This window comes from Callospermophilus lateralis, chromosome 3, assembly GCF_048772815.1.
Source record: "Callospermophilus lateralis isolate mCalLat2 chromosome 3, mCalLat2.hap1, whole genome shotgun sequence".
Classification (NCBI taxonomy): domain Eukaryota; kingdom Metazoa; phylum Chordata; class Mammalia; order Rodentia; family Sciuridae; genus Callospermophilus; species Callospermophilus lateralis.
In genome coordinates, this window is record NC_135307.1 from 36,878,654 (window position 1) to 36,906,564 (window position 27,911).

The 27,911-nt window shown below is 48.3% G+C and overlaps 1 protein-coding gene across 4 annotated transcripts; it reads left to right on the top strand.

Annotated features, from left to right (window-relative positions):
• The first annotated feature begins 290 nt into the window (after positions 1 to 290).
• Nynrin (NYN domain and retroviral integrase containing) lies at positions 291 to 21,227 on the top strand. 4 transcript variants are annotated; one of them, XM_076850113.2, is made up of 9 exons: positions 291 to 310; positions 886 to 1,100; positions 9,828 to 10,486; positions 10,616 to 12,229; positions 13,155 to 13,285; positions 13,417 to 13,513; positions 15,049 to 15,150; positions 15,365 to 15,466; positions 16,582 to 21,227. In XM_076850113.2, the coding sequence occupies exons 2-9, from the start codon at positions 903 to 905 to the stop codon at positions 19,433 to 19,435; spliced, it is 5,757 nt and encodes a 1,918-aa protein (XP_076706228.2). In that variant the 5' UTR covers positions 291 to 310; positions 886 to 902; the 3' UTR covers positions 19,436 to 21,227. The 4 variants fall into 4 exon arrangements, with proteins under 4 accessions (XP_076706228.2, XP_076706227.2, XP_076706230.2 ...); XM_076850112.2 differs by lacking the exon at positions 291 to 310 and adding an exon at positions 697 to 745; XM_076850114.2 differs by lacking the exons at positions 291 to 310; positions 886 to 1,100 and adding an exon at positions 2,273 to 2,346.
• Positions 21,228 to 27,911: the final 6,684 nt, after the last annotated feature.

The window sequence follows — 27,911 nt, forward strand, 5'->3', positions numbered from 1 at the left end:
AAAAAGGGCTTTCATAAACAACTCAAGTCTGAAAACTGTGGCAGCTCCCCCTGCCCCTCTAGCCCTGGGGGGCTTCAGGAGGCTCTGGGCTGTCCGCCAGCCCCAGGCTGTCCCATTCTTGAGTGGGGGTGGGGAGCCAGTGCTATTCCCCTTTCCTTCCTGCTTGGTCTCCAGCCCAGAGTTTCCTCAGTCCCCAGCCTCCCGGGGCTCCCCACCCTGAACTCCCTTAACCCTTTCCACCATGGGAAGGGTGGCTGCAGTGCCTGTTCTCTGTGGAAGCCTGGGTGGCCCTGGGGGTAGAGGGGAGGAGGTAGCCCAGTTCCAAATCTCAAGAAAGGGTCCTTTAGACCAACTCTTCCCTCCTCTTTCCTTCCACAAGGGAAAGGGGAATGTGGGAGGAAATTAACTTTGACCCCTGGATTCTGGCTCTGGGCCCCCAAACTAGGATTGAAGGCAGAGGTTTTCAGGACCCTCCCCGCCCCCTTCTTCTCGTCCTCTCCCTCCCTCCCCCCCTTGGCTTCCCGCGCCCCTTTAAGCGACCCAGCAGACAGAGAGTTTATCCAGAAGGGACTGGCTGAGTGGTGGAGGGGGAAAGCGGAGGGGAGGGGGCGGGGGGAGGAGGGAAGGGCGGCGGGAGCCCGACCGGTCCCACCCCCAGCTACAACCCCTGGCAGGAAGAGCCTGTCGCTGGAGCAGCCGCAGAGAGGGACGGAGTTCGGGAGGGCGGGCGTCTGAGCGGTGGCGGGTGGGTCCCAGGGCTTGGAAGACCCAGGCGGTGGCGGGGGGCGCGCCGCAGGGAGGGGGCGTGGCTTAGGTTCCTCGGGCTGGGGGCTGGGCGCCTCCGGTGCTGGGACCCCGGTGACACTGTCGTTTCCCTCTTTCTAGGGAAGGGTAGAGCAGCCATGCTCTTGTCGGGGGGTGACCCCCCGACTCAGGAATGGTTCATGGTGCAGACAAAATCGAAGCCTCGGGTGCAGAGGCAGCGGCTGCAAGTGCAGCGCATCTTCAGGGTCAAGCTGAACGCCTTCCAGAGCCGCCCCGACACCCCCTATTTCTGGCTGCAACTTGAGGGGCCCCGGGAGAACACCGGCAAAGCCAAGGTAAACAGCCTCTCTCCACGCCCCACCCGTCCCTTCCAGCCAGATCCCTTTCTCCCCCACCCAGGGGAGAGGTGGTCCTCAGAGGTGTCCAGACCTAGGTCGGGCAGTTTGGCTTGCAGGTGATGGGCCATCTTCCAGTCTCTCCAGAACTGCAGCCTTGGCTCTTTCCCCACCCGCCTCTTCCCTCTAGTTCCTTCTTTCTTTTCTACCCCACCCCTCTCTTGCGTGTCACTTCTGTTCCTCAAGTGTGCTGGGAGAGCCGGCATGGTATGTCTCCCCACAGGCCTTCCCTGACCAGGTTCCAGCATTCACTCCCCTGCTTTTCCATCTGAGGAGCAGTTTAAGGCTCTGCATTTTTGTGGCCTCTGCAACACACCTCTTTGTTCTCCACCAAGACCCTGGAAGGCCTACATTCCCGTCTCCTTAAATACTTGGGGTGCCCTGGGATTGCTGGGTCTAAAGGGGGCCCTTCCAGATACTTTTGGAGCATTGTTGGCATTTTACAGATCAGACATTGGGAATCAGAGGTCAAGGGGCCTGCTGGAGTCCTCAGGGTCAAGTAGGTGTGGGATGGTGGGGGTCAGACCAGAACACAGGACTCTGGTTTCCCTGGTTCATACTCTGGTGCCCCAGGCAGGCTCTTGTAGGGCTCAGGGTGATATGTAACTGCTCTGGGACACTAAACCTTGGGGATGGGAGGGGATTGGGAGAACTGCGGGCATTTGAATGAAAGCGGCTGCTGTGTGGGGTTGGATGTTGGACAGGCCAGGTCACAGCTTGTCTCTCTTGCAGTCTCCCTGGCTTCTTTCACAAGTTTCTCCTCTCCTTTCCCATCCTCTAATTGTGGCCAATGTCTCCTTCTTTACTCAGATTCTCTTACCTTATCTCATCCTGGTAGGACTGTTACCTGCTCCCTTTGCTTCAGACCACCTCCCAGCAGACACCCACACCTGCATGCAATAACCAATTAGTCAAGGCTTTGGGTAGGGAAGGCCCAAAGCAGTCAGCTGGAGGGCAGGCAGGCTGGGAAGTTCCTCCCTCTGCCCCTTGGTTGAGCTGCTGTGTCAGCAGTTCTTCCAATTTAGACAGAGGTGCTGGGGGAGGAGAAGGTTTTCAATTCTGACTGGTACTGGGGGAGGGGAAGGTTTTTTCAAGACAGAGGTGCCGGAGAAGGGGATGGATGTCTGCCCCAACAACAGATGTGCAGGAGCCCCTGAGAGTAAGAAGTTTTGGAAGCTGGGATGGGGTAGGTTAACAAGAGAAGTCTGGGTTCCTAATCTTTTTTGTTACTTTGAAATACACAGCTCACCCTTTTATGGGGTTGCACTTTCTGAGAAGCTGTGCTCCCTTCTGTTTGCTTAAATCCTGGGTTGGCTTCTCCAGGCCTGTCAGCTCTAGCTCTCACTGCTTCCTCAGGGTTCTTTGGGCCATAGGTTCTAACATCCCAGACTCTCACTCCAAAACCATGTTAAATGAATCCAGTGGCTCCCTTAACCACCCTCCCCTTGCAAGGCACTGTTGAAGGTGAGAATGTAGTGTGAATAACTCTCTTCTTTACTGCACAAATGAGTGGAGAAGAAACTCTGGGGGAAGGAGAACAGAGAAGATGGGGAGGATAAGATTTTGTCCTAAGGGTTAGGAGATCTGGGTTTGATGTGCTGTCATCATATTATAGCCAGATAGAGGAGTGTGGTGCAGAGAATTTGAGTTCCCGTTTGCTACCTCCTCATTGAGCTCCCTGGTCAAATGCTCCCTTTGAGCCTTTTTCATTATCTATTTAACAGAATATAATACCCACTTCATGGAGTAGTTTTGAGAGTCACCTGAAATAATGCGTGCAAAATGAATTGTTCAAAATGCAAAATGCAGAGAGCTGTGGAGATAGATGTCATGTATTACTGTGATTAACTAGCTGTAAAACTGAGCAAGTCCTTTTCCCTTCCTGGGTCTTTGTCTCCTTTGTAAAATGAGAGGCTTGTATTAAATACTGTATGAATGTTTCCCAAGTGTAAGGATGTCTTGTGATTTCCACAGGGAGATGGTTTGGCTGACCCCAAATCCCAGCTGCAGAGATGTGAAATTTTGACTTTGATAATGACCTTCCTGTACATAAGCCAACTGGTGAAGAGGACTTGTGAGACTGGAGGTTGCAGGATAGGGGAGGAGTTGTGGGAGTGTGGATCTTGTCTGGGTCTGAGTGGAGGAGGGGTCAAGAAGTATATAGGATCATCTGGAGAAGGGCCTGGCCAGGGTGTGTTTTTACATTTTGTGCACTTGGGTTTCCAGGAAAATCTCTAAACTGAGTGCCTTTAATTTTTTCTTTTCTTTTCTTTTTTTTTAGTAGTGGAATTTAGAAAATATCAACGATGTTGCTGTAATCACATTTCCAGGCAGCAAAACAAATGCTGAGGAGGCCTGATTTCTCTTGGGTGAAATCAGCAAGTGGAGAGGAGAGTTTTAATAATGTTTAGAAGAACCCAAGGACAACCCCCTTTGTCCTTCTTGGCAATAATGTGAGGATGGGTTGGTGGCAGAGAAGAAAAGTGGCATGTTTGCTTCTTTCCTTTTTAGGAGAGAATGGAGGGAGGTGGTGGGGAGCCCAAAGACCCCGATAGTAGTAGAGGTGACTTTTGGAGATGGTTCTAAAACTGCAGACAGCATGAGGCTTGCCAACTCTGACTTGGCCATCAGATGATAGTTGATCTGTCCTGGTTCCCTCTGTGAGCAGAACCATGGAAGTTGTGGTCAGGGGAGTGCTGGACTTGGCTCCTACTGACCCATGGTCAAAATCTCAGGAACTTGGTAAGCCAGTGGAGGAGTATTTACAGCCATGGAGGGAGTATCTAACATGAACATTGGCAAATGTACAAATTAGGGCTGTACTCCCCTCACCCACCAGCTGATGGGGCAACATTTACCAGCACACCTAACTGAGTTGTGAGCAACTAATTCCTCTTTTTCTTTAAAGTTTTTTTTTTAATCAAATAATATGTATTTTAAAAGTCCAACAATTTGAAAAATATTTTACAAAGAACCTAGTGACTGCCCTGTCCCTCCCAACTCCCTCTTTGGTGCCCTTCCCCATAGACATATCTGCCCTGGCATTTATGCATCTCCACTTCCTTAAAAAAAAAAAAAAAAGGACATAAACAAATAAACAATGTCATGTTTTTACCGTTTTAGATGTTTTTATTTTTACTTCCAGTTATTGCATGTGAGGATTTAATTCCCTTACACTGCATTCCCTTTATCTTCCCAATACAGTTGTTTCATTTTTTTCTCAAATCGATATTTACTATTTTCCTCCTTTTACCTGTGCCCATATCTTTCATATGTATGCATTGAAGTATATTATTTTTACTTTTGGGTTTCCTTGAAATTAAGAACTCCTTGTTTTTCAATTTGTTTGTTTTTCTTTGTGCCTATTACTAATTCTTACAAGGTGTTTTTTTTTTTTTAAGGTAAATGTGTTAGTAAGGTTTCCATCACTGTGACAAAATACCTGATATAATCAACTTACAAGGAGGAAATATTTATTTTGGCTCATAGTTTCAGAGGTTTCCATTCATAGTTGCTTTGCCCTATCGCTTTGGACCTTTGGCAGTGTGGTACATCATGTTGGGAGCACATGGTGGAGATAGCTTGTTTACCTCATGGTGACTGTGAAGCAAAGATAGAGAATGTTGGGGTCCTAATGTTGTCCTCAAGGGCATACTCCCAATGACTCCACTTCCTTCTCCTAGGCCTCACCACCCAGAAGTTCAACCACCTCCTAACAGCTTCCAAGATGAGGACCAAGCCTTTAAAACATGGCCCTTTGGGGGACATTAGATATAGATCTAATCTATAGCAGTCAATCTATCCATTCAAAGGTATTCATCTAGTTCCATTTTTTTTTTTTTAACATCCTTTCTTCATTGCTTTCAAGGTTGGCAGCCTGTCATATTGAGACTTCAGTGTACTGTTCTTTTTGGTGTCCCTTTGCCTTTTTTCTTCGCTCAATTCTTTGTTTACTGTACCACATGTCTTTCTCTTTCTTGGGTTGATGGAGTGCGTCCATCAGTAGTATCATTAGGTTCAAAATATGGTGCTGTGGCAAAGGGGACTCTGGTGACTGCTTTCAACACGCTTGTCTGTTGAGTCATACTCAATCTGAACTCATTACTCTCTGTGATGGCAATCATCATCCTGAAACAGTGAATAGCATATAGTGAGTTGTCAGCAATGATTTGTTAAATGGATGAATAAACTCAGATTTCTCTTCACCATCATTCTGGAGATTGTCTTTGCTTCTTCCCTACATTGGATCTCCCTTCTTGATTTGTTTGAATTGTTCTGCAGTGGTGCTATGGTTTGAATATTCCCTCCAAAACTCAAGTTAAAATTTAGTTGCCATTGTAATAGTATTAAGAGGTGGCGCCTTTAGATCATGGGGGTTGTGCTGTCAAGAATGGATTAATGCCATTATTGTGGGAGTGGGCTAGTTATCACAAGGTGGGCTTGCTATGAGTTTGGCTCCCTCTTGCTTCTTTCTTCGTCTTGCCCTCCTGGTGTGTTACAACATAGCACAGAGGTCCTTTCCAGATGCCAATACCATGTTCCCATACTTCTCAGCCTCCAGAACCATGACCCAAATAAATTTCTGTTCATTATAAATTACCGGGTGTTTGGTATTCTGTTGTGGAAGTGGAAAACAGCAAACTAAGAGAAGTGGCTTCTTAAGAAAGATTTTATAGAGGAAAAATGTTGGGTTACATAACAGATAGGTTTCATATCTGAAGGTCTCTTGATTGATGATTATTTCTGAATTATAAGTGTGAAATTATTTTCCTTCAGAACTGTGAAGGCATTACTCGATTGACATCTTGCTTTTGAGAAGTCTGAAGCTATTCTGGAGCCGGTCATAGTATGAGATGTTTTCCCTCTCCCCCCATGTTCTGAGGTCTCCCAGTGAGACTCCTTTGCATGAGGGTCTGTTTTCCTTTTCTTGGGTCTTTCTTTGCTGCTATTGTGTTTTTAATGTCTAACAGTTGCTTGTGTTCTCTCTTTTTAAAAGCACTATCCTCTTCTTATTTAGTGTGTTCTTTTTTTTTTTGCACTGGAGATTGAACCCAGGGGCGCTTAACCACTAAGCCACATCCCCAGGTCCCCCCACCTTTTTTAATTTTTTGTATTTTGTTTAGAGGTAAGGTCTTGATGAGTTGCTTGGGGCCCCTCTAAGTTACTGAGGCCAGCTTTGAACTTGCAGTCCTCCTGCCTCAGCCTCCTGGGCTGCTGGGATTACAGGTGTTCACCACTGTGTACCATATTCTTTAGTATCTCTCCAAGAAGAGTAATGAGAGTAAACTTTTTGAAGTTTTCCTCTCCCTGCCTATTTTCTCTTCTTTTAGTTTGTTCTTTCTTCTTTATGTGTTGTTCTGTGTGTTTTGCATTAGACATTTTCCTTATATGCCTGGGAATCTTTGTTTAACTAATAGTGAAGGACAGAAAGCTGATTGGGAGCTGTGGCTGTGGAGAAGGCTTGTTGATTTGGAGCTTGATGGTACAATTGTGTGTTGGAGAACCTCTGTCATGGTCCTTAAGTCTTTGCTTTAGGGCTGGCCAGATTTCCCAGAATGTATTCTTTTCTGCAACCTAGAGGGTCAGGGTCTGGCTGCTGAATCTCTTAAATGGGAAGAATGAGTTTCTCGGCATTCAGTAATAATATGTCATTATTTGGTCCTCCTCCTCCTTCCCTCCCTGTTTCTATATGGTGTCTGCACCCTCAAGTATGCTGATCAATTTCTAATCCTAAAACCTTGTTTTAACTCTCTAGAAAACAACTCTCCAGGAGATGGGGAGGAACTTGCCTAGCCTGCATGTGTGTGTGTGTGTGTGTGTGTGTGTGTGTGTGTGTAGGGGTGGTTGAGCTTCTATATCTCTGCCCCTCTAAGAACTTGGCCTTTTTTCCTATTTCTCTTCACTGCCAGTTCCATAGTTTCTTGGTGCGGTCATTTTCTTAGCCTTTTGAGTATTCTACAATGTCAGTTGGGGTGATAGAAAGCAGACAATGAATGAAAACTGACTTAGGAGAAAGGCAAATCCTGTCAGATGTCAAGGGATAAAGCACCTTGGGACAAGTATAGAACAATATAACACTTGGTGTTAATTTTTTATTCAGCTTACAAATTGGCAAAGGACCTGTGGAACATTGGGCTATTTGCTAATACACCTCTCTTTTTCTGTTGATCTGCAGCATTTATCCAATTGTTTCTATTTCTTCTCTATTTTTTCTTCTTTTGGAGGAAGAAGGTCTGGGTGAGGTCTAGGCAGTAAAGTTGTTCTAGGTACTTTCTGGACTATAAATGCTTGTTGTTTCCTTGTGGTCTCTTGTCTTTCAATATGGATAGCATCACTGTTGGAATTCTAGACTTTGGGGTCACAGTACTTAGTATCCTATCTTATCTGAGATCTTAAACATGTGGCCTTCTTTTCTCATTAATTGGGGATAAAGGATGCCAGGCACAGTGATGCACATCTGTAATCTCAGTGACTCTGAGGCAGGAGGATCACACCCTGCCTGTGCAACTTGGAGAGACCCTGTCTCAAAATAAAATAGAAAGGGCTGGGAACCGAGCTCAGAGTAGGGCCCTGCTGGGTTCAATCCCCAGCACAGCAAAAAAAAAAAAAAAAAAAAAAAAAAGTTGTGTGTGTGTGGAAGGTGGAAAATAATGTGATTTTCTTGTAGGTCTGAGAGAGGAATAAATGAGATAATGTATGTAAAGTACCTGGCACAAAGTAAGTTCTAAATAAATGTTAGTTCACATTTATTATTTTGAAAATTATCCCAGTTCTTATATCTTTCAACTAAAAATATTGAATGGTTGCCAGGCACAGTGGCACATGCCTGTAATCCCAGAATCTTGGGATGCTGAAGCAGGAGCATTGCAAGTTCAAAGCCAGCCTCAGCAATGTACCAAAACCATATGCACCTCAGCAAGACTGTGTATCTACATAAAATATAAAAAAGGGCTGGGGATGTGGCTCAGTGGTAAAGGTACTAGGTTCAATCCCTGGTACAAAACACACACACACACACACACACACACACACACACAATGGTTGAGGAAACAATAAATCTTCTAAGCTCTTTTTGAAAAAGAGAAAGAGGCCATCTATACTTTTCTTCCCCAATACTCCTCTTCATGTTTGCCTACTGTTTTCATGTCACTGGAATGTGGGGTACACAGGACTGGGCATTTGTCAAGGTGAGAGTTATTAACACCTGGTCAGATTCTCCCTTGCAGGACAGTGCGGCCAGCTGAGGCTCTGATGAGGATTGGCTTGGGATGTCCCTCAGATTTTGTTCTGGTTTTTACTGGTTAAAAAGGGGCTACATCTGGGTGTATTTCAGGCCTTTTGGGGGAAGAAGTGGCAGGTCCATGGCCTGAACTGTGTGGAAGAGGCAAGCATCAGCCTGAGCAAGGAGGGTTGGCATGAATACTGAGCAAAGGTGGTGGTTGTGGTGCTGATGTTGCCTCAGGATGGCTCTTAGAGATCCAAAATGGAGCCACCCTTTCTTAATGGAACTGTCAGGGGAAAACAGGAAGAGGGATGATTATCACAGACACAGGGATAGGGAGGAACATGAGACTGAATGCAGTCCACATGGGCTGGTGGATTCAGTGGGGCGCTCATGCATCCTTGGAGCTCCTGGGGCTGTGGTGGTGGAACTCAGCCAAAGAGTGAAGGAACACAACCTCTCTCAGGCCCTTTCCCTCTGAACCTGAGGACTTGGTCAGCCCGAGAGTGAGAGACCTTCCTTCTGGTTAGATGTTGTGCTTTATCTGTGGGCCCCTCCCCTGGACGCTGGCCCAGCAACTTATCTTCTCTCTTCTCTGGAACAGAGTTACCATGGTTACGGGTACAGGTTGTGCTAGAGACCTTCTGGAGGGGGATTAAGCCAGAATCCCACAGGATTACCTGGTAGTCATTGCGCAGTCAGTCAGAGGAGGTAGAAAGAGCTCTGGTTTTAGAGTCAGACAGACATGACAGACAGACAGCCATGACTGTGATCCTGGCACTGTCACCTTTGAGCTGTGTGCCCTTGGGCAAACTACATAGCCCTCTAAGCTTCAAAATGGAAATGGGTTGTGCCAAGTACCATCCTAAGTACTTCTTATGTATAAGCTCACTGAAACTTCAAGTAGCCTAGTGAGGCAGGAACCATTATTATCCCCCTTTTTATGATAAGGAAACACCAGATAGATGGGGGACATAAACAACTTGGCCCAAATTCCTGACAGAGTGCCCAGTGGTGTGTGGCCCTTCCTCCTCCCCCCCCCCCCTGTGCTGTTAGACAGTACTGGAATGTCAGAGGAGGACTGAACCCACACATATGTAGTTCAGCCTGCCATTTTGTAGGTGAGGAGACTGAGTCCCTGAGGAGATGTTGGATTTCCCAGAATCCTAATCTACTGAGGCTACGTTGTAACTATAACCAGCGCCCTTGACTCCAATCCTGGGTCTTCCTCCTCCTCTCCTCTATCTAGGTCTCTCTGATTCTATTCGTATTCCCTGAAAAGAAATGGGTGTGTGAGGGGACAGGATGGGGAGAGAGGATGCCCTGGGGAAGAAAGCAACAGAGGGCACATGCTTACCAAGAAGCTGGCCTCCAGGTTGGGAGGGCAGAGCCAGTAGCAGCCCTGTAATAGGCTGGCTTCCTTTTGCTCTCCCCACTTTGCTCAGGAGTACCTGAAGGGCCTGTGCAGCCCAGAGCTGTGGAAGGAGGTCCGCTACCCGCCGCTGCTGCACTGCGCCTTCCTGGGGGCCCAGGGCCTCTTCCTGGACTGCCTCTGCTGGAGCACCCTGGCCTACCTGGTGCCCGGTCCCCCTGGCTCCCTGATGGTGGGCGGGCTGACCGAATCTTTCACCATGACCCAGAATTGGCTGGAGGAGCTGGTGGCACGGCTACGCTGGGGCCCTGCCCCTCTGCTGACTCCCCGTGGTATCTGGGAGGCTGAAGTGACCCGGGCCTTTGGGGCCCTGGTTTGGATCCGTGGTGACCAGTATGCGGGGGACCTCCTTCAGCTGCCTCCAGCAGTCCAGGAGCTGCTGCTGAGCCTGGTACGGGATGCCGCAGGGAAGGAGGACATCATTGAGTGGCTCAGCCACTTTGGCATCTCCAACACCCACTCCAACCAGGAGGTGCTGATTTGCCCTCCTCAGCAAAAGAAGGAAGGCCTGGCCATGGTGTCCATGGGAGAGAGTCCTGGGTCCTTTCTGGAGATGGGTACCCTGCAGAAAGGGGGCCTGGAAAGTCCAAAGAGATTAACCAGCCTAGGAGCCACTGGGTCCCTGATCCCAACCCAGAGCACACAACAGGAGACAGCAAACCAGCTGGTACGGTAAGTTCTGGAGAATGAGTCTGGCTTCTCTGACCCTAATCCTGTTCCCTTACCCCAGTGAAATATTATTAGGTAGTTGGTGATTGAATTGGCCTTCCCAGCTTTTCAACAAACTTGAATTTTCTCCAGGGTCGGTTCCAGCAACCAAGGTGGTAAGGACCGTGCTCAAGAGGAGGGGCCATTGCAAGCCAGCAGCAGCCAAGACTCTTCGAACCACTCACAAACCTTGTTACAGCAAAGACAGGTCCAGAGGGTGGAAGATAAACTCCCCTTCCAGGCTCCTGTGTCAGCCCTGGGAGTGTGTCCATCCTGGAAGGCCTGGGCCCCAGGGCCAGCCTTTGGTCCCTTGTGGCCTGGGGCTATTGCTGCAACCTTCTGGAGGATCAATGAACTGCATTCTCTTCACCTGGCTTGGCTCCTGTCCCAGGCGGGCTTCAATTTCCCTTTCTGGCAGAGGCCACTGGGCCCCATTCAGCTGAAATTGCCAGGGCAGAATCCTTTGCCCTTAAATCTGGAGTGGAAGCAGAAGGAGCTGACTCCTCTGCCCAGTGCAGAAAGCCCAGCTTGTAGACCAGATGGGGAGCTGGGAGGAGAGACAGCCCTACGGAATTTCCCAAGGCCAGAGACCTCCCCTAAAATCACAAGTTTATTGGTGGTCCCAGCAGGCTCTGCTGTAAAGGACAAACTTAGTCCAGGACTTCCACAGATAGGGCCACCTTTGACCTCTGTACCCCAACTACAAGCTAGAGGTGAGCCTGGGGATCAAGGAAGTATGCCATTGGATTGTAAGGGCCTAGAAAAGGGGCCCTCTCCAGCACTACCCTCAGAGCAAGGGATGCTCACAGAGCAAGAGGTGCCCACAGCTCAAAGGGGGGCCATGGCTCAAGGTCATCTGACAGCCCAGCTAGTATCTGAAGCTCAGACAGTGCCTGAAACTCTCAAAGTGCCCCTGGGTGCAGCAGTGCACAAAGCTGAAAACCCACCCATAATCCAAGGACTGCCTGCAGCTCCCAAAGTGCCTACAGCCCCAGTGATGCCGGCAGCACACATAGAGCCTGCAGCTCCCAAAGTGCCTTCCGGTCCAACAAAGCCAGCAGTTTCTGTGATGCCCACCACTGAAAAAGCAGCCATGGATCAACCGGTATCGGAATCGGCATTGACAGCTCAGGTGTTGTCTGCAACTCCAAAGACTCCCACAGCTCAGAAGATGCCTGCAATGAAAACATCACCTGTAGGTCCCCAAACACCCAAAGCTCAAGCCAGGCCTGTGCCTAAATCAGGGTCTACAGCTTCCAAAGCACCTGCAGCTCCCAAAACACCTGTGATCCCCAAAGCACCCGCAACTTCTAAAGCCTCCAGAGCTTCCAAGATGCCTGCACCCCAGAAAGTGCCCACAGATGCAGGGCCCACGTTGGATGTAGCCAAACTTCTGAGTGAGGTCCACCCTTCATCAAGGGGTAGTACATCCTCACCAAAGGGCCAGGCGGCTGGAAGGCAGGGTCCCCAGCCCAATAGTACCCTAGCCCTCAGCAGCAAGCATCCATTCCTGATGGAGGGGCTCCTGGGGGCTTGGGAAGGCACCCCAAGGCAGCCATCTCGCCACCAACAGGCAAGCAACACAGTGACCAGTTTCCAGAGGTACCATGAGGCCCTGAACACACCCTTTGAGTTGAATTTGTCAGGGGAACCTGGAAACCAGGAGTTGCGACGAGTGGTTATTGACGGCAGCAGCGTGGCCATGGTGTGAGTAGCCATGGGGCAGGGTGGCATGGGAATGCTGGGGAGCTGGGGCAGGGTATCCCTGGACAACTGAGTGTGGGCATCCTTTCCTGACCTCCATATGGGAAGTATAGGGTTTGAATTAGGAAAAGAAGGGAGCCTGACTTCGTGGGAGATGGCATGTGTTAAGTGGCCACTGCACACCCAGCAGTGGACATTGAATCCTCATAGCAGCGCTGCCAGGGCAGGTTACTCTTCTTCTTTTTAAGTAGATGAAGAAATAAGCTTAGAGGTGAGACTCTTGCCTCAGGTCCCTGAGTCAGCCAGGGGCTCAGCTGCCCTTTGGGTTTACATCTGCCCACTGCCAAGGCCCATGCTCTGCCCAGGCCAGCTTTTAAACATTTAGCCCAAATGTCGAGGCCCAGCCCGGATCCCTTCTGAAGGTTTTCCTGGCCACACTGTTCCTTAGAGATGGCCCTCCCTGCATGGTGCCGACTGTTGTAGAGATATTAGGATAGATACATGAAAGACCACTTAATTTGCCACATGGTAGAGTAGTGATCTGTGCTGAGCACACTCTCAGCACACAGTAGGTGGTTAGAGGATTTTTGTTTGCTTTAGGGTTAAACTGAGCTCTTTGGATGGAAGGGCTGCAATCGTCCTCTTCTTGTCTTCAATGAACCTAAATTCATGTGTGCGTGCACACACACACACACACACACACACACACACACACACATTGTTTGGCAGTGCCCTGTGCCCAGTGGTTGCTCACAGAATGTTTGAGGATGGAGATAAGGAAGCAGGGCATTGTTGGTGTCTTTGGTGCTGAAGCTGGTCCCCTGGCATTGCCTGCTCGCTGTCCCAGGGCCTTGAGGGAGGGACTGTGAGGCAGAGCCATTTCTCCTGCACTTGGGAAGCTGCTTCCTCACCTCCTACCACCCCACAGGCATGGCCTCCAGCACTTCTTCTCCTGTCGAGGCATTGCCATGGCAGTGCAGTATTTCTGGAACCGGGGACACCGAGAAGTCACTGTATTTGTGCCCACCTGGCAGCTGAAGAAGAACCGGAGGGTGAGAGGTGAGATGTCCACTGTCCGCCCAGCCCCTCCAGCATCACCATGCTTTTCTCCTCCCCTTCTGCCCCTGCTCCCACCATAGCCTTTCCCACCTCTCCTCTCCTAATCATCTCTGTCTGCCTTTCATTGCCAGAGAGCCACTTCCTGACGAAGCTCCATTCACTCAAGATGCTTTCAATCACCCCTTCCCAGCTGGAGAATGGCAAGAAGATCACCACCTATGATTATAGGTACACTACACCCCAGGCCTCTGTGGGGACCAGGAGTTGGGCCTGGATGGGTATCAGGTGGAGTTAGCATGGGCCATATAGGATTCCATTATGTGAGTCCCCATCTAGTAGATCTATTGATTCCCTGGTTGAAGGTCATTTGACTATTTCCCTTTTATGCTGCTCCATCTTCTCTGGGGGAAATGGAGGCAAATGTGTCATGGAATCATGCCCTAGAGCGTGGAGTGGGGTATAAGAGGGGAGAGGTCTCTACCAAGGTTTGCTCTACCCAAGTCCAAGGGTTGCTCTTGGCTTTGAGACTCTGGTGCTCTTTCCATGAATTAGCTGGCTTTCTTCCACCATGGCCTGTGTGCCTACACACACTGCTTTGGATTGGATGAACCTTATGCTTCATGTGAGAGTGAGAGGTACCCTGGACATTACCAGTTTGGGTTGAAGTTCATGTCTCAAGGAACTGCTTCAGTCTTTTTCCTTCTCTAAGCCCTGCATTGGGAGGAGGCATATGGCTGTATATAGATGGTGTCCTGGGCAGGGCTCTGGAAATGGAGCTAGATTGGCCCTGGTCTGCCTGAACCCTGATTGCTTCCCTGCCTATGGATCATAATTACCCACTTTCCAGAATGTCTATGGGAGCAGTGTGCCTAGGGGAGCCTGTGACCCTGCCTCTGTTGGGGTAAGGAAAGTCCTGCTCTTGGGCTGGAGTTGATGCCAGGCTGACAGAAGTCTTGGCTTCACTTAGGCTGGGCAGGGAGAAGTTCTGTTTCTCCCTTACTTTTCCCAACCTGACATCCACCCAGCCTTTCATCCCAGGAAGACCTGGACAGGACTACTTAGGCATCCATCCTTGGGGAGCTAGCCCTTGGGTAAGGTCTTTAACTGCCTCTAAATTCAGGCCTAGGTGTGAGGGAAGCTGCCGTCTCTGCAGAAGACCCCCTCTGCTGGGCACTTATGGAATGGCATGCTTGGGGTAGTCCTCCAGCATTGCTGAAGTAGGTCATCTTTGTTTTCTTTCCTGGTTACAGCTCTCTTTAGGGGAGAGCCTTGAAAAATGGGTTTGCTTATTCAGGTATGCGTTGTTATATCCATTAGCACATTATATATGTCTTTGCATATATATAAATGTTATGCATTGGTGAAGAATATTGGAATATTCGTGTGTATGCTATGTAGTAGGCACTGAGCTAGACACTTAAATACATCACCTCATTAGGTTCAATACTCAAAGCAATCTGGGATAGCTTTGTTTGCCTTCATTTAACAGGTGCAAAAACCCAAGTAGTAAATAGGCAGATGTGAATGTGAGTGAGTGGGTGGGCTTCTGTGCCTGCATGTGTAATAAGGGTGTGGGTTTGTATATACTGTTGGGGACATGTGCATACAAGTCCACTCTTTCAGTAGACTTCTGGTGATCCCACATGTGTTCCAGAGCTTTGGCTTCCTATGAGGGACAGTGTTTTTGTCTGACACCTCACTGTGGAACTGCTAGTTCATTTTCCCAGGGGACCCAGAAAGTGAGGGGGCCCTTCTCCCTGCAGGTTCATGGTAAAGCTGGCGGAGGAGACAGATGGCATCATTGTCACCAATGAGCAGATTCACATCCTGATGAATAATTCCAAGAAACTGATGGTCAAAAATCGGTGAGGCGGCTCCCTAGGGATTTGAGCCACTTGGTTCCCTTGATGTCAGGCAGCTCCTGGCAGGGGAGATGTTGGGGCAAAGAGAGGGGTCTTGAAATAGGGTTCATCGCACCTGTGGGGGATGGGAGCCTCAGCCACTGTGACAGGCAGCAACAGGGTGTGGGTGAGTTAAGGGCTCATCTATGACTGTGCCCCTTTCTCTCCTGTGTTCCAGCCTTCTGCCCTTCACCTTTGCGGGGAATCTCTTCATGGTACCAGATGATCCACTGGGCCGAGATGGCCCTACTTTGGATGAGTTTCTGAAGAAGCCAAACAGGTAATAGGTCAGGCCTCCCCTGCCTCCTAGGTGCCCTTAGGACTGACCAGAACTTCCTTCTAGTGCTAGCCAATATTTGTCTACTGCTTAAAAATGAACAGAGTGATTTGCTTTTCATGACCTTATAGTTCTACCATACATCAATGCCTCCATAAGCAATGTAAGGAAGATTTTAACATTTTACACAGATGCTGTAATACTGTGTGTATCCTTCTACAACTGGCATTTGCACTCAACATTTTATTATTTTTTTCAGATATGTGCAAAATCATGTAGCCCTCATTAATGACCATATAGTATTCCATTATGTGAGTCCCCATCTAGCGGATCTATTGATTCTCTGGTTGAAGGTCATTTGACTATTTCCCTTTTATGCTGTTGGTGCTGATGTGGCAGTGATGTAGCAATGAAAGCTTCATTCTTGTCCAAGGGACGCTATGTCTAGAGCATATGCTATTTCCTTTAGTATCTCCTTTGATCCTCACAATTTGAGTTAGATGCCAATGACCACTCTCAATTTCTGGATGTGGAATTTGAGATTTAAGTGACTTTTAGGAGGTTACTTTTTTGGTGTGGGCAGAATTGATTTGCAATAACTTTGATCCTCTGGCTCCACCTGAGCCATCGTGCTGCCCACCCTCCAATGCCTTGGGGCCACTTGGGGACCTTAACTTCCGAACAAGTCACTTCCTCTTGGGCCATTTCACCAGTTTGGAAGTGAGGCTGAGGTTTGTTTACTGAGTGTCAGGCTCTCTTTCCTATGTTGATCTTCCCTGGGAATGCTTATCCTGGGGTAGATTGTAAGCTGCCAGTCATCTTTGGTCAAATCATTGGTTGAAAACTGGGTTGAATACATCTCGGTCCATGAGGTTTTGATTTGATGAGTCATCACAGCACAGATGAATCTTTACAGCTGAGGTTAGGGCAGATGCAGGGGTTATAGCAGGGATTTGCTGGCAGGGCCCTCCCTGTGGGAGGCTGGCGCTCAGCTTAGCCTCATGGATACTTAACAATGAGGTAAGGCTTTGGGAGGCATCCAGAGGAGTATCTTTCCCTTGGATGATGTTTGGGTGGGGCTGCCCCCTCCCGCTATTTTCCTCCCTGTTTTGGTATAGGTTGGACACAGACATTGGCAACTTCCTGAAGGTGTGGAAGACCCTTCCTCCCAGCTCAGCCCGCATCTCTGAGCTGAGTGATGATGCTGACGCTGGGCCCCTGCAGGAGCCACAGAATGTGGAAGAAGTCAGAGAGGAGAAGGAAGAACAGCAGGAAGAGGAGCTGAGGGAGGAGCAGGGGTGGCCAAAGCTGGAAGAGGAGGGGGATGACCTTGACTCTTCCCTGGCATCAGTGTTCCGAGCCGAGTGCCCTTCCCTTTCGGAGGAAATCCTCCGGTGCCTCAGTCTCCACGACCCCCCTGATGGGGCCCTAGATATCGATCTCCTGCCAGGTGTGGCCTCTCCCTACCTGGGCATCCCCTGGGATGGGGGGGCTCCCTGCCAGCAGGTCCTCACCCAGCTGGCCCAGCTATCCATCCCCAGCAACTTCACCGCGCTTTCCTTCTTTGTGGGGTTCATGGATTCCCATCGGGATGCCATCCCTGACTATGAAGCCCTGATGGGCCCCCTGCACAGCCTCCTAAAGCAGAAGCCAGACTGGCAGTGGGACCGGGAGCATGAAAAGGCCTTCCTGGCCCTGAAGCGAGCCCTGGTGTCCGCCCTCTGCCTGACGGCCCCCAACTCCCAGCTGCCCTTCCGCCTGGAGGTGATGGTGAGCCAAGTGGCCCTGACAGCCATCCTCCACCAGGAACACTCAGGGAGGAAGCACCCCATCGCCTACACCTCGAAACCCCTCCTCCCCGATGAGGAGAGCGAGGGTCCCCAGTCAGGTGGAGACAGCCCCTATGCGGTGGCCTGGGCCCTCAAGCATTTCTCCCGCTGCATTGGAGACACTCCAGTGGTCCTAGACCTTTGCTATGCCTCCAGGACCACTGCAGACCCTGAGGCAAGGGAGGGCCGCAGGGTTTCCAAAGCATGGTTGATCCGATGGTCCCTCCTGGTACAGGACAAAGGCAAGAGGGCCCTGGAATTGACCCTTCTCCAGGGCCTGCTGAGGGAAAACCGGCTCCTAATGCCAGCTTCCTCAATGCCCCGTTTCTTCCAGGTTCTGCCTCCGTTTTCTGACCTGTCCACTTTTGTCTGCATCCACATGTCCGGCTATTGCTTTTACCGTGAGGATGAGTGGTGTGCTGGCTTTGGTCTCTATGTCCTGTCTCCTACCAGTGCCCCTGTCTCCCTGTCCTTCTCTTGCTCTCCTTACACACCGACCTATGCCCACCTGGCAGCTGTGGCTTGTGGCCTGGAGCGCTTTGGCCAGTCCCAGCTCCCGGTGGTTTTCCTCACCCATTGCAACTGGATCTTCAGCCTCCTTTGGGAGCTCCTGCCCCTCTGGAGGGCGCGGGGCTTCCTATCCTCTGATGGGGCTCCACTACCTCACCCAGGCCTGCTTTCCTACATCATATCCCTCACTTCTGGTCTGTCATCCCTTCCATTTATCTACCGAACCTCCTACCGGGGCTCTCTGTTTGCTGTGACAGTGGATACCCTGGCCAAGCAGGGTGCCCAAGGGGCTGGGCAGTGGTGGAATTTACCAAAGGATGTGCCGGTCCCTGTAGTGACTCCCCATACTATGGGCAAGAAGCCCAACTTGCTGGCATTACAGTTGAGTGACAGCACCCTGGCTGATATCATCGCCAAGCTGCAGGCTGGGCAGAAGTTATCTGGCTCCTCCCCCTTCAGTTCTGCCTTTAACTCCCTCAGCCTTGACAAGGAGAGTGGTCTGCTGATGTTCAAGGGAGATAAAAAGCCCAGGGTCTGGGTAGTCCCAACACAACTCCGGAGGGATCTGATTTTCTCGGTGCATGACATCCCCATGGGGGCCCACCAGAGGCCAGAGGAGACCTATAAGAAGCTGAGGTTGTTGGGGTGGTGGCCTGGCATGCAGGAGCATGTGAGAGATTACTGCAGGAGCTGCTTGTTCTGCATCCCCCGCAATCTTATAGGCAGTGAGTTGAAGGTCATTGAGTCACCTTGGCCCCTCAGGTCTACTGCTCCTTGGTCCAACCTGCAGATAGAGGTGGTGGGTCCAGTAACTGTAAGCGAGGAGGGCCACAAGCATGTGCTCATTGTGGCTGACCCTAACACCAGGTGGGTGGAAGCGTTCCCACTGAGGCCCTACACGCACGTGGCTGTGGCCCAGGTGTTGCTTCAGCACGTATTTGCCAGGTGGGGTGTCCCTGTGAGGCTGGAGGCCGCCCAGGGCCCTCAGTTTGCCCGGCATGTCCTGGTGAGCTGTGGGCTGGCCCTGGGAGCGCAGGTGACCACCCTGAGTAGGGACCTCCAGTTCCCCTGCCTGGCGAGCTCAGAGGTCTACTGGGAATTCAAGAGGGCCCTGAAGGAGTTCATCTTCCTCCATGGCAAGAAGTGGGCAGCCTCCCTGCCCTTGCTGCACCTGGCCTTCAGGACCTCCTCCTCAGAGGCCACGCCCTTCCAGGTCCTGACTGGGGGTGAGGTGAGGGTGAGTGAGCCCCTGTGGTGGGAGATGAGCAGTGCCCACATCGAAGGGCTTAAGATGGATATCTTCCTGCTACAGCTGATTAGGGAGCTGCTGGATCTCCACTGCAGGGTGGCCGAAAAGGCAAGTGAGAAGGCTGACAACCGGCGTTTCAAACGGGAGAGCCAGGAGAAGGAGTGGAACGTGGGGGACCAGGTCCTCTTGTTGTCCCTCCCCAGGAATGGCAGCAGTGCCAAATGGGTGGGTCCTTTCTATATTGGGGACCGGCTGAGCCTGTCGCTCTATAGAGTGTGGGGCTTCCCAACCCCAGAGAAGCTGGGATGCATCTATCCCAGCAGTCTGATGAAGGCCTTTGCCAAGAATGGCACACCCCTGTCCTTCAAGGTCTTGGAGCAGTGAGCTGGAGCATTTGTGGAGGCCCCTGCCCAGGAGTCCTGGGTTTCTGCTGCTAGGCCACCCCCAACCCACCCCCCCTTCAGCTGTGCTCGCGCCCTGAGGGGCTCCAGTTGTGCCTTTTATAGAAATGTTGCTTCATAAAGCTTTGCTGAATTGCCTTGAACTAGGGCTAGTGTCCCTATGGAAGAACCCCCAATTGGGGGTATTCAGAAAATTTGCCAAAGGCTGTTAAATATGGGCCTCTGGCACTTTTACATTGGGGAGAAGAAAGTCCCCTTATAAAAAGTAGGTCAGGTTGTCTTGTTCCCCAGGTATCCTTTTCCCCCTATATACACATGCAGGTGTAAAGACACCTGGCTGACTTAACGGTGAAACAGTGTGACTCTGGACCTCGCATTTGGAACCACAGTCCTCTCCCAAACAGAAACCTCAAATTTGGGTGCCTTCCCTCAGTCTGTATTTGGGAAGCCCTTGCTCTTGGGGTTGTTGCTGACATAAACCCATATTGGCTGTGAGGAGGCAGCTGGCTCCTCAGCCTCATGGTGAGTTTTGTAAGGCCAGGCTCAGCTTTACCCGCTGTTAAGGAAGGGCTGGCAGTCCTCCTGGGCCTCGAGGGTATCGGCTCAGGGTAAGAAGATGGCCAGCCATGAGCCACCCATTTGTCAATGTGGGAAAGGCAGGAGGGGATGAGTGCCCTACCTCATTTGACTCCAGCTGATGGAGACGACTCCTGCCCCTGCTTTGATGGAGTTGACCCCACAGGAATCAAGGATCTTGATGCCAAGTGTGGCATCTACCTGAAGAGCTGCTTCTACTGGACCAAGGGGCCCCCGGCCTCTGTTTTGCAGGTGGGGTAGGGAGGTGTCTGAAGTGAGCCGTCTGGCACACAGTCAGGTGCTGGCATGACTTTACCTCCCAACACCATTCCAAAGCCCACTACCCTCCACTCCTGCCTTCACTGTATCCTGAGACCCCACATTGTGTGTGATTGCTTTGTCTGGACACCCCACCCCGACCCCGTCCTCTGGATCTGCCTTCTGTGTAGAGTCAAACCCAAGTTCCCATTCTCGGCAAGCGTCACTCTTGCAATTAGAGTGAGTTTCTCCCAGGTGGGTGTGCTTACACTCACCACTCTGAATTGCTGCTGCTATGAACAACCAGTCTTTGGTGAAGGCCAGCACAGTGTCTCTGGCTGGGCCACTGAGTGGTTTCATTTCTGAGGAAGTTAGGCCACACTTACTTCTGGCCTCTCTCAGGTTGCCCAAACACTTGGCAGAGTGCTAGAGTCAGAAGGGAACCTGCCATTGAGTCCAGCTCACTTGTTTTACAGTAAAGAGGTTCAGAGAAGGACAGTAATTTGCCCACAGCTCGTCAGGGGCTGAGCTTGGACCATGGTTAAGCTTCCTGACTCACAGTTCCACTATGAAAAGTGTTCTGGCAATAGGTTCAAGCAAGAGAATCCTTTGAAACCCTAGCCCACGTTCCCTCTAACTCCCCATTTTCCAAACTTGTATACAAACTACCTGAGTATTATCCTTAAACCAAGTCCAGCTGTTAATCCTATCCAGGATTAGTTGATTGGGTGAGTGATTTGGTGACAGCTGAGAAACTGAAAGGTTAGCTGCAGAGTTTTTAGTAGATACCTCGCCTCCCACCCTTGTGCCTTCTCTTTCCTCTAATACTGTGTCCAACCTCACCCTACCCTCCCAGCTGTATACACTTTCTGTTAACTGCATTTTTATCTTATATCCTTTTTCATGAATTTTTTTCCATTTTATTTGTCAATAAACATTAAACCGGAGCCTGATGTTTAGTTCTTTTTCTTAGCTTCAGACTCAGTTGGACAGTGAGGAGGGTGGGGACAGTTTGGGTGCATGGCTGTTGTTTTCCAGGTGGACTTACAGACTTCTAGAGGTGGATAGTGCCTTTTTTAGATCACCTGGCTCAAGCCCTTCAAGTGAGATGAGGAGACCAGGTACAGGGAGTGATGTGCTTAAGGCCCCCTTGACTGGTTCACGGCAGAGCTGGGAGGGAAACCTAGGATTGGGGGCCCTAAGCTGGCATTCTCCCAGTTCATGTCTTGGAAGAGGGCAGGAAGATGCGTGGCTCCTGGCTTAGGAGAATGGCATTAGTGCCAAACTAGCTTGACTTACATTGGAAAGCTGATGGACCTAGGTTTGGATATTGACTATTCTGAAACAGGATAAGTACATGGCCTGTTTGCTGAAGGCTCCGTTTCCCTATCTGAAAAATATACAGGGCAACAATTCCTAAATTATGGGATGGTGCAAGGAAGACATGAAATAATCTGTGTGAATAGGCTAGCATGTTGCTGGGGTATGGAGTAAGTACTTACCATGTGCTAGTTATTACCACTCCGCTTCCTGCTCTTGCTGTTCTCCTCCCTGGAGCTCTGAGACCCTCTTGCCCTGGCCATGGTACCTGACCTTTGGCCTCTGCTTTTTGTTGCCTTTTTACTTAGTGCTGGCATTGGCATGGACTGACCCTAGGGAATTACCTTTCCTGAGAACTCCCCAGGTCATGTGTACACCATTATTCATTTGGTATTTATAGTGCACCTACTAAGTGCCAGGCTCTGTTTAGGTGTGGGTGGATAGCATGTAATATGATTGATAAAATCTCTGCCTTGTTGAAGCCCATAGTTGGGTAAAGGAGAAAGACAATTGAATTAACAAGTATGGTACAGAGTTGTAAGGGAAATACTGTGGCACAGGAGTCCATGAAGCCGGGGCCTGGGTTCTCAGCTGACATCCCATTCCAATATTCTTCCTGGAGCCCATTCACCAAAAGTAGTACATCCACTCTTGGCACAGGTCAGAGAGCAAAGGGTTTAGAACTCTTAAGCAGAAGGCTCAGCAATCCCTTTATTTTCTATTCTAGATGAAGTTAAGCAATAATTAGAATTTAGCCACACTGGTTTCTGAGGTTTTTCTTTTTTGAAATTGAACATTACAAGATGTGAGTAGAAATCTGTGATTCCTTCTATTTTTGGAGGGGTGAATAATGAGATCTATAAGGCACTGCTTATTATGTTTACACCTATCAATTTTTTCTTTTCACAGGTAGGGGTATGGGCAGATGAGCTTCTCCAGGTCTCCAACAGAGAAATTATAAAGTAGCCAGTGTGTGGACAGTCTCATAAGATAATGCAAATTATAAAGACATCCTGTTCCTATGTTAACCCATACATAAACATCTGTAAGGTTAAGACCTCCTAAGCCTGCTCTATCTTCTCTCCCACACACCATTTACCAAGTCCTTGTGTTCATAATCTGGAAGATGAAAACATTTTAACAGGTAAAGGGCCACTAGCAGAAACAAATATTCTACCTACATTTTTAGGATTATGGAAGATTCCCCAGGACATATGCAAGTTTCAACTCGTTTACTAATTCACATGGAAACAGACACTTACATATATTGAGTATTTTCTCTGTGCTGGGCACTGTTCTAAGTGTTTCCCATTCCTGTGGGGCAGATATGATTAATGTATCCATTTTACAGATGAGGAAAAAGAGGCATGGAGAGGTGAAGTAACTCACTGAGGATCATGTGCAGCTGCTAAGTGAGAGGCTGAATTTGAATGCTGCCTCCTATACCCACCACCTTAACCCCTGTGTTCATTGCTCTCACCCTGTTACATTCACATTGTTTTTAGAGTTACTCCCCCATTTTTAGTTTATGGCCTCTCCATCTTTTATTAAGGCATTATATAGTATCAGTTAGGATCTCCGTTTCAAGGGCTGGGGTTGTGGCTCAGTGGTAAAGCACTCGCCTAGCATGTACAAGGCCCTGGGTTCCATGCTCAGCACCATATAAAAATAAATAAATAATAAAATGAAGGTATTATGTCTAACTACAACTAAAAAATAAATGTTAAAAAAAGATCTCCATTGGCTTAGATTAAGATGATTCACAAACTAAAACAGGCCCTGGTTTTTACCTCTGTTGGATCTAAGAACAATTCTCTTGGTCCTGTTGTGTTTTTCAAATATCACACTTTCTTTTCCAAGGAGTGCCATTTTTCCCTCAGCTAAGTGGTGCTGTTTCTTAGGTTTTCACATGCTTGTAGATGATGAAAAATGGAGCAGTACACATTGCAATAGTTGGATTGGGAAGGGCCTTCAAAGCATGTTAAGAAATATGGAGTTCATTCTGGGGCCCACAGGGAACTTCTAAAGGGCATTAGGTAGCAGCAAAGTTTATTTAGATAGATCATTATGGCAATTCCCAAATGGAGAATGGGCTGAGAAGGGAAAACTGGAGGCCAAGGGAGGCTAGTTAGGAGGCTTTTATAGAAATCCAGATGAGAGGTTGGTAGTTTGAGCCAGGGTGAATGGAAAGCAATGAACAGAACCAATGGATATGGATGAGGAGACGGGGACCCAGGGGGATAAAGACCAGTTTCTGGTTTGGACATATACAGACAAAGAGAATAATAAAGGGAGAGCAGATTTAGAGTCAAGTCTCCAAGTTCAGGTTTCAGCATGTTGACTTTATCAAGGAACAGTTGATGTGTGACTCCAAGGTTTAGAAGGGAGATCCCAGATAGGGTTAACAGGGAAGTTGTCAGTGTAGGGATGGACATTGGTGCTACTGAGAGCGAATTTGAACTGAAGAAATTCTAGGGCAGAACTTTGAGAAACACCAACATTTCAGAAAAGGGCAGCAGTACAGAATTTTGAAAAAGAAGCTGGGACATGGGCATGTGGTGGAGGGAGAACCCAGGGAGGGAAGTCACAGAGTCAGGGCAGAGTGATTTCCTAAGAAGGTGTGGACAACAGGCTCAAATGTTTGGAGGACTAGGAGGTGTCTATGGACTTAGTGAGACAGAAGTTGTGAGTGACTGATTGAGGACCAGCTTAGGTGGAGCAGTGGAGGCCAAAGTTTGACAATGATTAACAGACGAGTGATTGGACAGCTCAGTCATGTGTAGTAAGATATTTGGCTCAAAGGGGGAGATGAGATGATGCTGACCAGCCGTAGGTGCATACAGAGCTGAGGGTAACTGCATCTGTATGTAAAGCTACTTCCATACCTGTTTCCATTTTAAATTTACGAGACTTGATCTCTTAAACTGCTGAGGCGAAGGAGTGAGCAGAAAGGACAGGAAAGACAGGAATATGTTTGGAGGGAATGGAATCCATGGCTGGTGGATGAAGATAGCCGCCTTGACAGCACGAGGGACTCGGTTTCCACTGAACCAGACAGGAAGAAGCAGGGATGGGGAGGAAGGTGAGTTTGTGGGTGTGGTGGGAGGAAGGCTCCTGCCTAAATGAGTCTGTATTCTCAGGGCGTCTGCAGCTGGCAGCGGGACCAGCAACCAGGGCAAAATGTCAAAGGAAAGAACAGAAGGCTGCAGGCGGATTCCAGAGAGGATGAGGAAAGAAGCTAACAAAGGCATCCAGAGGGTCATCTGCCTGGAATATTGGGGGCCAAGTGTGGTGGGAGGCTATGGATTTAGATCCACAGTGAATCCTTCATCAGTGGGACCTTCCTGTGTAGTGCTCAGTTGCCATGGTGCAGGCAGAGGGAAGGTGAACAGTTGGACTCTAATTTTAGGATCCTTTAAGTCTGAGGAGCTTTTGGTACCTAGAGAGGAACATGTACCATCACCTGGGTTTTATTTATTAACTCTATATTTCATTAACATTCTTGAGTAAAAATCATCAAAACACTTGAATACTTTATATAAACCACAAATCACAATCTATACATGTTACAAGGGAAATTATTTAAACATTAATCATAAAAATTGAGTCCTTCTAAAATATTTCAATAGAACTGCCAGTCTAATGTGTCAATTCCTCTAAAAGCTTTAAACACTTTGGAAAAGCAAACACATCATTAAGAAGATAATAAATTTTTTTCCTAAATATTTATTTTTTAGTTATAGGTTAACACAATATCTTTTATTTTATTTTTTATGTGGTGCTGAGGATCAATCCCAGTGCCTTACGCATGCTAGGTGAGTACTCTACCTCTGAGCCACTACCTCAGCCCAAGAAGAGTATAAAATTTTTAACCTACACCTGAAACTATTATAAAAATGGGTTGATAGACCCCAGAGATGAATACTACCTCACTTCAGATCAAATTTTTAATTTAGAAAATAGAAGAATATTAAGGAAATTTTGGATTATTAATCACTGAACTCTTGATTGAGACCTGGGAACTGATTTACTTTCTGGGTAAAACCTAAACTTTTTAAGCCCACACATTTTCCATGCGTTTAGTGTATTGTGATGGATGCCTTTTCTCTACAAGATGTCATCTTTATGTTTAAAGATTATGACGCAGATTTCTTGAAGATGTCCATGCCCTGATCCCTAGAACCTGTAAGTCTGTTATGTCATATGGCAGAAGGGACTTTGCATATGTAATTCAGATTATGGACCTTAAGATAGGGAGATCATTCTGGATAAGGTGGGTATGCTCAATCTAAGCATGTGAATCCTTAAACTCAGATAACTTTTTCCACTGAAATCAGAGAGATTAAAGTGGCTCAGTTGTTGGCAGGAAAACAGAGGGCCCAGGGAATCAGTACTACAACCGTAATTCTAAATGAGTTTGGAAGTAGATTCTTCCCTTCCAGTAAGGAAGGTAGCAGCCCAGCCTACACCTTGCTTTTGACATCGTGAAACACTGAGCAGAGAATGCAGCAATGCTTTGCAAGACTTCTGACCTATAGAAACTGAGGTAATACATAGGGGCTGTTCTAAGCCAAGAAGTTTGCCACAATTTGTTGCACATCAATAGAAAACTAATACAGAAAATTTACCATAATAATTAACAAAGTCAATCTAGCCTATTTGCATTTTGAAACACTTCTAGTTGTCTTCCCCAGTGTCTGTTTTCTCCTTCTTTCTTAATGTAAAACTCTTGACTATGAGCTGGATATGACTACCTAGAATAACAAAAGATTATTTCCTAGCCTATCTTCCTGGTTTGGTGTGGACAAATGTGATTAAAGTCTAGCCAATAAGATGTAATCAGAAATGTTGGGTGTGGTCAGATGTGGTGGCACATGCCTGTATTTCCAGCTATTTGGGAGCCTGAGGGAGGAGGATCAGAAGTTTGAGGTCAGCTGTAGCAATTTAGCAAGACCCTGTCTCAAAATAAAAATAAAAAGAGCTGGTGGTATTGCTCAGTGGTAGCCTGCCCCTGGGTTCAATCCCTACCTCTGCAAAAACAAAACAAAACAGAAATGTTGGTTGCATCTTTCAGAATGCTGCTTTAAAAGAAAGAGGTGTGCCTTTTCTTCCTTCCTACCTCCTGGGGACTGTTAGACTAGTGTAAGGACTGGCATTCATAGAGCCATCTTGGGTCATGAGGTGGCATGCTAAAGACAGTAGTACCGCAAGAAGAGAGGAGGGAGGCTGGGCTTTGATGATCATAAAATAGCCATCCATCCCTGAACTCTTTAATTGCACATTCTTCAATGTGAGACAGAAAGAATCTCCTATCTTGTTTAAGCTAGTCTTCCTGGTCATATATTATTGCCAAATGGTGAAAGAAAAAGTTGTGTGTACATGTGTGTTTATAATTTTTTTCCCTAGCATTGGGGATTGACCCAAAGCCTTACACATGCTAGCCATCGCCCCACCACTAAGCTACACCCCAGCCGGTATTTCTTTTTAAAACCATAAATTCACATCAGCATTTCTTATTTAACTTGAATATTACTATATCCTTTTTTATTTGACTGCAATACATAGTTTTATATTTATTTTTTTACAACATACCACATCTGCTTTTATCTTGCAATCCCTGATCCAAAATACATCTTCTCTCTACAGGGAGAGTGATTACCATTCTGTAATTACTATATTGATAGATTCATCCATGCTGGACCAATGGGATAGTGGGATGGGTGGGGGACGGGTGTATATGTGTGTGTGTGAGTGTGAATGTGAGCATGCAAGAGCTTATGATACTGTCAGAGAGTAGCTGAAGGTACAAATTATAGAATACCAGGTAATAGGAAGCTTAAGAAGGAGCATAAGATAGTACAGATTATTAAAAAGAAGAAAAATAGTGGAGACAGGTTGAAATAGGTACAGTGAAGGTAAATGAGTGAGAGCCCTGGAGTAAGGAGGTGGTGGTCCCTACTCTGAAGTGTGGAGTGACTTAAGTTCAGACTTCAAAGGTGGAGTAATTCTAGGAGGTGGTCAGGCAAAGGATATGTGGTCATAGATGTGTTCCATGGTCCATGTGTGACCTTCTACCCGCATCTCCAGCTCTGTACATTTGCTCTCAGCCAGAGCAAACATACACACCCAAGTCTTGGGTGGGAAGATGAGGGTCAGAGTTCATCTGGGCCCTGGTATAAGTGTACAGCCAGGATCCCTGCCTGCCAGTTGTCCCAGTACATGCAAAATATGTACTGTGTTTAGGCTAGGCATATGCCCCTTCCTGGCTCATGAACCCTGTGGAGTGCTCTGTGGCCCTCCCCATA